General features: G+C 39.0%; 1 protein-coding gene across 1 annotated transcript; it reads right to left on the bottom strand.

Annotated features, from left to right (window-relative positions):
* Window positions 1–8,140: 8,140 nt before the first annotated feature.
* LOC128260697 (uncharacterized) lies at window positions 8,141–9,285 on the bottom strand. The gene has a single exon (XM_052993889.1). It carries the CDS (start codon window positions 9,043–9,045, stop codon window positions 8,335–8,337), a length of 711 nt encoding a protein of 236 aa, XP_052849849.1. The 5' UTR covers window positions 9,046–9,285; the 3' UTR covers window positions 8,141–8,334.
* Window positions 9,286–9,901: the final 616 nt, after the last annotated feature.

Here is a 9,901-nt window from a genome sequence, read left to right as displayed (position 1 = left end):
TCTCACTGTTTTCATTTATTATTTTTCCACCAATTTTTTGTCCTTTTTTTTTGGGTGTTTTGTTGCTCATAAATTGCCGCTAAATGGCGCAGGGGGTAGCCTGTCATTGGTTTGTTTAGGGTTTGATGTGTCAATATTTGACAGATCAAATTGATATTTATACGTTTATGGTATAATAAGGACTCCCCCTCCTTTCGATCTTTGCGAGTCTGTGTGTGTGTTTGTGTGTGTGTGTGTGTTTTGGCAGCGGCTATTTAAACCCGACTAATTGCTTGATTAATGAATTGCTCGGAGGAAGAGGTCACTCGGCGGACAAAGGGTCATTGCTGGGTTAATCACTTGGTGGGGGAGTTTAGGGCACTTATCGATCGGAATCAATTGGCTTTGGTTTATTAACAATCAGCTGGTGACCTCGATTTTGGCTACTATTTTATTTATATTATCTTGAATATAAATTGGTTTGGAAATGCTCTTTTGAAAATGGAATGAATCCTGCTAAATTTCTTATTGACTTACATAATTTTTCTTGAAGTTTTTCCTGAATTGTTGGAATTGCGGTTTAAGTTTCAACAAAATCGGCCGACTACAAATATGTTCCAAAAATGTTTTACTTATCAAATACTTGGTGTTTCCCTAAGCCATTTAAAGTAGTCACAACGGCACAGCCCTTGTACTTCAAGTTACAAGTTTTCAGTTATGATTGATGACAAATGATGGTGAACCCTTTTTAATTGTTATATTTGATAGGCAAGATGAGTAATCATTTCTTTGAATACAACACATTAACCTTTTTTTTGCTAGTAGATGGTTTAATGTTTTAGCAAACCATTTTTTTAAAGATATCCAGAGATAGATAAATATTTTCGGCAAGCACATTGTGGATATCCTAATAATAATCCTCGCCTCAAGCTCTTCACTTGCCACCCCAAGAGAAACTCCTTGAGGCAACCCCTTACCGAATTGAACCGAACTGAACCGAGCCGATTGTGGATCAATCATCTCGTTAGGGAATGTGCCGCAGGCCATTGTTGTCTGCTCCAGGACTCTGGTTATCCTGCGATCCGTGGAACCTGTGCGAAATTAAGGATCACAGCTGGCCAGAGACCTCCGAGGATCAGGGGTGCCTGGTCCTTTCTGGCCTTTCTGAAGACCCCTTGCCGAGGGATGACGCCTCTGTCGCGGTCGACAGCCTCCGTTATCCTTTCAAGGATCAACCCCCCTCCCATCGCAAGGATCCTTCCGTCTTTTCGCTGCAGAAACTGTTACCTTTTCCCTAACTCGAACGGTACCTAATCATTATAAATTATAGATGTGGCCTCAAAGGGGTTAACAACTTTCTCACGATCTATAAAAAATAGCCAAAAAAAAAAAAAAGGAGTGGAGAGGAGAGTCTGGCGATGCTAACAAATGGAAATCCATTAAAACGGATCGAAGGAAAACTGCGAATGTCTTGTGCAATAAGTCTTTGTTATGGAATGTAACGGCTTTTCAGTCCCTCGACAAAAAATCAAAATCAAAATTGGGAACCCATACCGACTGACGTTCGACAAATGGGCAAAAGTGTTTGCCCAGGTCTGTCACTTGGATTTATGATCGAAGTCGGGAAATCCAAACGAATCGGATGGACAATTTCGATAGGTTTGAATTTTTGTTTCACTGAGAAATATTTTTTTTAATATATATATTTCTTTGATAAGTTTCTTTCCAGTTTTTTACACATTACAGTACATTACAATAACACGTATTTAAGTCAATAACTTTCAATTGTCAATTTGATGCTGAGTAAATATCAAATTATCCCAAATCAAATTATCCCAGAAGATGCAAAATGTTTTTCGTCTTGATTTCTCATCCCGCCGCGAATCCTGTTTGTTTGGCAACTTTTCCTATTTCCAGTTTGTTTGTTTATCGTATTTATTCTCGTTATTATTATTATTATTATTATTGGCATATGGGTTGTCTGTCTGTGTGACTGAGTGCAGCCACGGAAAAGTGTATAATTTCATTTATGTCCCGTCCCATCCACTGGTTGTGTCCTTGCTGAGTTTAGCCGGCGAATGGTACAAACGCAACGCGGAAAAAAGCATTGCGAAAAAGCAGAGAGAAAAGTTCCAAATGAAGCAGGACCATGTAAACTGGATAACATTTCAGCGGCATCGGGTCCAAGGATCCAAGGATCTGAAAAGGAGCGGGCAGGAGGGGGAAAGGAGGGGGGCGAACAGGAGCAGGACTCGGCGATGAAGTTGCTACGGAAATTCGTTATTGTGTTACCACAGGCGATGTGTCTGTGTCCCAATGTTGCCCCATCCACCACCCACCATCCACATCAACATCCACAGTTCCTATTAACAACAACTTACAGTGGGCCCAAAATCAAAATTAATAAACATTATTTTACTATTATTAGTTAGAGAAAAAGGTAAATTTACCATAAATATACCCCTAGTTTTAACACAAAAGCAACATCAAATATAATAATAGTTTTATACAAATGTAAATCATAGAAGCTTAAACGAAGTTAAATGATAGTTATTATTTTATTAAGCTATATAATTAAGTATATAACTATCGAAATATAAATATTTATTGTAGTTGTATATGTTGGTTAGATAGATTAAAAAATTAGCTTAGAAATTAACTAAGGTAGCATAGATTTTATTTACTTTCTAACACAATAACAAACGTATTGAAGTTCGGATATTTTTTATAAAGTTTTGATATAATAAACAAATTTTGTATTTGTTTGTATACAAACCTTATAACTGATTACGTATGTTTTTGTGTGATATATTTTTTCTTCAATTATCGTTATTAGAAAATCCATAAAATCGCAGAACTTGGACCATAGTTCGCACAACAAGAAACAAGCAGCGACGCACGGCGCCGGGCACCTTTTTCCTTTTTCCGTATTCCTTTTTCCCTTCGAAGGAGCGACCTTTGCATGCACGACAATATTTTAATATGCAAAATTTCAAATACAACACACACACACACACACACACTGGCGACTGATGCCTTTTGGTCAGGACGACAGACGAAAGAGGTCCGTTGAAAGGGATGGAAAGTAGGGGGAGTGGCATTGGGGGACGGGTAGCCCGAGTATCCAATTCAAAAATTTCGCAAGCCAACCGGGCGGAATCGGCAAGGACGACACAACGCCTCACGGACTGTTCGTCCTGTTTCTCTATATTTTTTTCATTTCCTCTTCCGCTGGGCGGCGTCCACCGAAGCGCAACATCAACAAGGAGCACACCCATGCACCCACACATCCGCACATGTGAGCGGTCCAAAAAGATTCCCCGGAGAGGACACACGCAGGGAAAAATATATTTAAAATTAGGTTTTCAAAAACTATAAATAATAATAATTACACAATACAATATTTTAAACTCCGAATAATAAAAAATAATGTTACAAAAGTTAATACGAAGACATGTGACCTTATTTTAAACAGAATTGCTACCTTTTTACAAGAATATTCATGATTCAATTTCAATAATCTTATTTTAACAACATTACCTATTTTGTTTGATTTTTTAGCCATAAATGTAAGATTTTAAAACCATAAACAAAAACATAAAAATACTAATAGCATTTTACGGCTAATATTTATTTTTAGTTTACAAAATTCAATGTTAGTTCTGCTCATAAAACTTTTCACAGTTTCAGTTTTTGACAACCTTAAGCTTTTGAATAGAGTAAACAGTTTTTTAATTTTGAGAATGACTGTATTTTTTTGCAGTGCATGTCCTTACCACCCACTTACCACCCACTGCAGGTGGACCCGTCTCGATTCGTTGGCTTAGTGGCATATTGCGCTGACACAGGAGCTTCTCTATTTGCCTGCTGGGTCGCCTTGCCTCTTGACCAGTTATCCATTCGAGGACCTCCCCCCAGAAGACCCCTCCCCCCTCCCCTTCTCCTTTCACGCCCACCCATGTGTCAGGCAGTCAATCAGAGGTCCTGTAGATCCTGATTTACGCAGGTGGGCTGCCATGGGCATTGTTGTTCCTTGTGGCCAGGACATTTGATGTGGGACCCATATGTATCACGTATATGGTGGCGTGTGTACACTTTGTAACCACCTTTATTTACATAGGCATTGGGCCGTGGTGGATGGAAATCAGACTTTTTCTGCATGCCAGCCATAATGTGTTTGCCTGGACAAATATTTTGCGCAGTCTGTGGCTTAAGTTGGTCAATGGAGTGGAGTTGAGCAACTCCGAATGCGATGAGCTGACAGGACACGTCTGCAAATGTGGATTTTTCAGGGGAGTTTGGGATGCGGCACATGGGAATTAATTGTGAGCCTGATAAGAAGTTTGGTTATCCCCAAAAAAAGTAAAGAAATCTATACAATATAACTTTAGTTCGATTTTCAAAATACCTAAGCCCTGTGGACCTAAGACTTTTACTCTAAAATATGTAAGGCATTTTGAGAAATAATATGCTAAGCATTTTAATTTTAAAATACTTATAAAAAATGAGCCAAAAAATGTAACATTTAAAGGACATGAATTTGCTTGACTATATTATTTTATTAGTTGTCATATAATATTGGAAATAAAAGTATATGGAATTGCGTTTTAAAAAATATTTACTTAAATATTTATATTTGGTGTGGCTTTCAACTTGTTTAGATTCTTAAATTGAATATTAAAGTAATGATTTTGTATTTATTTGAATGGCGATTTCCATTCCCTAATCGCGCTCCACGTATGACCTTTAATTGCGTCGGGGCTTGTCCAATCGATTTGCCATTGTTCCACGCAGGTGGGCAAAGTTGTCCAGGATTCTCCAGTATTGGGATCCCTTTGGGATGGTGGAACAATAACAACAAAGGCTCCGAGGGAAATCGCCAGCTTGCATTTGACGCCTCGCACGGGCAGAAATAAAAGGAAGTTCAGGGTGGGCAGGGAAAAAGGAGCTTGGAGCTGGGAAAAAAGGAGCAGGACTTGTCGGTCTGCCAAGGCTCTTGTCGCAGGACTCGCGGTGCCGTCGTTTCCGAATGATATGATGCGTGCCTCATGTGTATCAGTATATACACATATACACATATATATATATATACATATCTATATAAATACATACACTATATGCATATATTCATGTGTGATGTTCAGGTTGTTTTTTGGAGCGTGTGGCCCGTGTTGTTGTTTTGACAACTGGCGAGACAAAAGGAGCAGGACACCAAGGACCATGGACCAGGGACCAGGGACCAGGGTCCTGGGACATTGGAGCGTGGAGCGTGGAGCGTGGCAAGTGGTTAGCGGGGAGCTGGGAATATTTAACAGGAAGAAACCAATAAAACCTAATGATATGAAAAAATGCAATTTTCTGAAACTCGAACGAACGCTCACAAACACACGCACAGCAAAAGGGGAGCGGAAGCACACATACTACGAACAAAATCGGGGCAGTGTGTGTCCTTAAGTCCCGTTTACACTACCATTAACACTCTGAAAAAGGATATGTATTTGCTTATTTATTATAAACAAATTTCTTTAGAAAATAAGAGCTGAAATTCAAATGATTTGTTAGTTTAATTAATATTATTTATAGAAAATAGGTTCTTATAATATAACATCACTGTTTAGAAACCAGTCTCATTTTTATAAGAAAGTTTTTATTAAATACATGTTTTTAAACTTTTAACATATGTATAGAGTATATAATTAAAGATAAAACAAAATTTGTAATAGTACTATATATTAAATAAATGTAGTAATTGCCATAAGCCATTAATAGAAATATAACAAAATTTGTAAAAGTATTTTGTTCAGTGTCTTTGTAAATAATGTAAATAAAAGGAACTGAAATACCCAAATTGTATAATCTAATCATAATAAATAATATAGTTTTGTAATATTTTCAAAAATTTTTTTAAACCTTTACATTATTAAATGTTAAATTTATGATTTTCATTTTATAAAACGTACTAGTTTATGGTATAGTATTCGAATACAGTTTTCCTGTATAAACAGGGCTTAACTTTGATTTTCCGCTTCAGAAATCACAAACATCCAGAGCAGCGGCGTGTGTCTCTGGCCAAGACGTCCTTCTTCCTTCGTCCTTTTCTTCGCCGCCTTGCCACCTCCTTTAGCGCATCCTCAACCACCGACCGCGCCCCCCCCCTCTTTTTTGGAGCTGCTCCTTCGATTGTCCCCCGTTGTCATATGTGAAGTTCTCCTCGCGCTTGTGGATTTTATATATTCCCGAGGAAAAGCAAAAAATTGAAACGCGAACTTGGCTTCAAAAGGAATTTTTTTAAGGGAGAAGCGGGGGCTTGGGGTTTGTTCAAATGATAGACAACGAGAAAACATAAACATGGCACCCAACACTTGTCCACTGGCCTGGCAAATGGATTGGGAAACCCCCCATCTCCGCACCCATCGCCCAGTATCGCACATAAATGACAATGTATTACCGCTAAACGAAGGCGGGCAGCGGCCAGAAGATAGCAGACATGTAAGCAATTTTCCAAAGTACTTAGTCAGCAAATTTTACCCCTTTTTCTCGCTGGCTGGAAGAAGTGAAATGGGACATGGGAAATGGGAGATGGGAACTGGGAACTGGGAACCCCCTGCCCTTTGACCTCTCCGGGGTGACCACACACATCTAAGGAAAAAAAAATCCAGAGAGAGAGTGAGAGAAAAAGACGCCCACGCATGGCTCGCTGGAGATACCAGGGGTTATGTTATGTCCTGTCACTGGCTACAAGGATAGCGATAAGCCAGCCACACCCCCAATGTCCTCGACCCACGCCCCCCCCCCCCTCCAGTTCACCACCCAGCCATCCTGCAGAAAAACATTTTTTCGCCAGCGGTTCGCATTTATTTATTTCCATTTTTTTAACACATATTAAGCCGCAAAAATATTGCCTGTCCTTTCCACTTTCATTTCTTTTTTTTTTGGGTGGTGGTCCAGAATTTGCAAAAGACGCAAAAAGTTGTGGAAAGGGAGGGGGCCAAGCAACTACACAGGGGAAAATAATACAGATTTTTTGTATATTTAATTCCGCAACTAAATATAGTTCTTTACGGCAATACACCTCTTTAAAACTTGTCAGTTTTGGAAATACAAATAACAAATAACAAAAGTCAATATATATTCAAACATAAATTTGAGCCTTTTAATGTATGTTAAATTTTATTTGTATTACGATTCATTATTTATTAGTTTATTTAATTATGATATAAATTGTTTTATATTAAAGTATTGATTTAAAATAATGAGATAGATTACCATCATTCCTGTAACTATACCTTTACTTTTAAAAAATATACCAAATAATTCCTCATATTGAATACAAAAATATGTTTATGTTCTAAAAAAAAAAAATAGGTACTTAATCATATTCTTATTAATGTATTTTCTTACCGTGTAAAAAGAAAAGAACTGGGAAAACACGAGCTGGTCGTCTAATTCAGTCGATAGCCATTCATTGGAAACTCTTGATTGATGCTCTGGCCTTGTCTGCTGTTCGTTGATAAGCGGCAAAGACTATGCGACTCTTAACCCCACACAGCCCCTGTCCACCAAACACCAAACAACAGCCACCACCCACCAAACCCCCCCCCCCCCCCCCGTTCCCAAAGAAATGTAACCAGGCTGATTTTTACAATTGCTTGCGATTCAATTTTTCACTTTACATATTTCATGGGTTAGACGACTTCAACGGTGGGCTTTCGCCAGGGGATGTAGCTGATGATGTTGCGATGGATATTGAAACTAGCACAAATGGAAATTCGTTTTTAAATATTCAAAAATTAATCTCAAATGGTCATTGTTATATATATTTGATTATTTTTAGGTGTGTCTAAATTAACTAGTTTACTTTACAAGACTTTACACCCGTTAATCGGAAAGTATTAAAGTTTTGAATTGCCAAATATCCATAATGATTATAATCCATATTGCCTACTAATGTTTTGAAGCCCTGAATTAATACTTAAAACACTATGTCATATCTCATTTAACTTATGTACATTTAGTTTATTGAAGTCCTAAGCAAATCTCAAAGCCTTCAAAATCCCTTAACCATTAATTGCTGATTTTAATGAAATTAATGATTTATTTAATTCCTAAATAAAAAGAAGCATACAGTTATTAATTCACTGAATTTATTAACATTTTTCAACTAATTTTTGAAGACTAACTGGAAGATTCAAGAGTGAATGTTTATCCGTCTATGAGCCCCGCCTGGTAAGTCACTTCATTTAAATTGCGCCATGCCCGACTATTTATGCACTGCCCAAATGGAAATCGGGGGATTGTAGCTTATTTAAAGACTAAGTTATATGTGGGCTTCAGTTTGCTGGACTTTAACCATTTCTAGGGTAATTGCTGATGCTGATGCTGATGCTGTTGGTTTTTGCGATTTCGGGCATCCTCGAGTTTCTTGAGATATTGAGCGGCGATGGTCAAAATGGAGGGGTCCTGGCCATCCAGAAAGTCCTCACCATCCTCATCATCATCGAGGTCATTGCGATCCATGCTGAGTGGTGTGGGAGGTGGTGGTGGCGAAGTTGGATTGTTCAAGGGAGTACGGATATTACTGCGCACATGGGCATTCCGATGGATGGGCATTACGGTGATTTTCTGGGCCTTGGTCCGGGTTCTCTTGGGTAACTGATCCTCTGGACTGGAGGGCAACTGCTCCTCCTGCCATGAAGGGCTCTTTTTGGACAGACGATGATATTTCGGGCTTCGTTTCTTTAGGGAACTGGCCGATTCGACCGACTGGGCTGCCACTTTAAAGGCTTTGTCAACCTTCTCCTTGGAATCCCTTTTCCAGTCCGAGACTAATTTGCCTGCATTCTGCTGATCCAATATCTTGGCTATCCTATCCTCAACCAGCTGATTGATAGTGGTGTTCAGTTGCTCAAACTTTTGATCCACAACTTCAATGACCGTCGTCCTTATGGCCGCATATATCTCATCCATGTTCTTCGATCTAGTGTTTTCCGACTGAGATCTGGGCCTAAGTTTGTCCAAAACATCCTCGGTGATCAGCGCAAAACGCAGCTTCGTTGCCTTCGACATAATTATAATTTACTTTAATGGTTTACCAAAAAATTTATTAAAACGACAAGAATTTAGCTTTGTTTTTTTTTTTGTTTTTAGAAATTTTATTTTCAATGTTGTTACTGAACCTCTACGTTGCTTTTTGATCTATGATTTCGAGCACCGAACAAACCAAACTGACTGACCGTCTAAATTTCAAGGACTACTGTTTGTATATATATTTTCTCGATTTTTTGTGTTTTTGGTATCCAGCTCCGATTTGGTTTTGGAGTAGGCTTTGAGTGGTTTATTGTTTGGCTTCTTTTATATTTGTTTTTTTTTTTTTTGTATTTTTGCCATGTTGACATGTGACAGGTCGTACTCATTGTTCGAGGAGAAAAACAAAGGACGAGTGATTTCAATTAGGAGAGTTGAATAAGTCAGAGTTTCTCTGACCGTGTGACATTTCCACTTCCACTTCCACTTCTTCCGGCGAGTCCTTGCGCTGACATTTCTCCCCCTTTTGGCACTTCCTTTTGTGGGCACTTCAGGATGCGGATCTTAACCCACGGATGCCAGATGTCAGGCCACGGGACGGAATGAAAAATGATAATTTCCTGTACCTGGCCGGGATTAACGCGATTTACTCGAAAGGGTTACGCGATCCAAAGATGTCCCAATAACGTGTCCTGTGTGCCAGGTAAAAAGCAAACTCCTTTGCCTACCTAATTCGCGGTAGGGGAGGGTTGTCCCAACCCCTTTTTTTTGGTGGGGGGGGATAGGGGGTAGGGTTTTAGGGAAGTGCCTACAAATTGCGCCAAGAGCGCATCTAACCCTCGGATACTCGAAAATAAACGGGATAGGCAAATCCGCGAGTCATCCAGCCACATGCACA

Source organism: Drosophila gunungcola (assembly GCF_025200985.1).
Source record: "Drosophila gunungcola strain Sukarami chromosome X unlocalized genomic scaffold, Dgunungcola_SK_2 000036F, whole genome shotgun sequence".
In the NCBI taxonomy this organism is placed as follows: Eukaryota; Metazoa; Arthropoda; class Insecta; order Diptera; family Drosophilidae; genus Drosophila; species Drosophila gunungcola.
The sequence above is the reverse complement of the archived record's forward strand: the minus strand, read 5'-3'. Positions and strand labels throughout refer to the sequence as shown.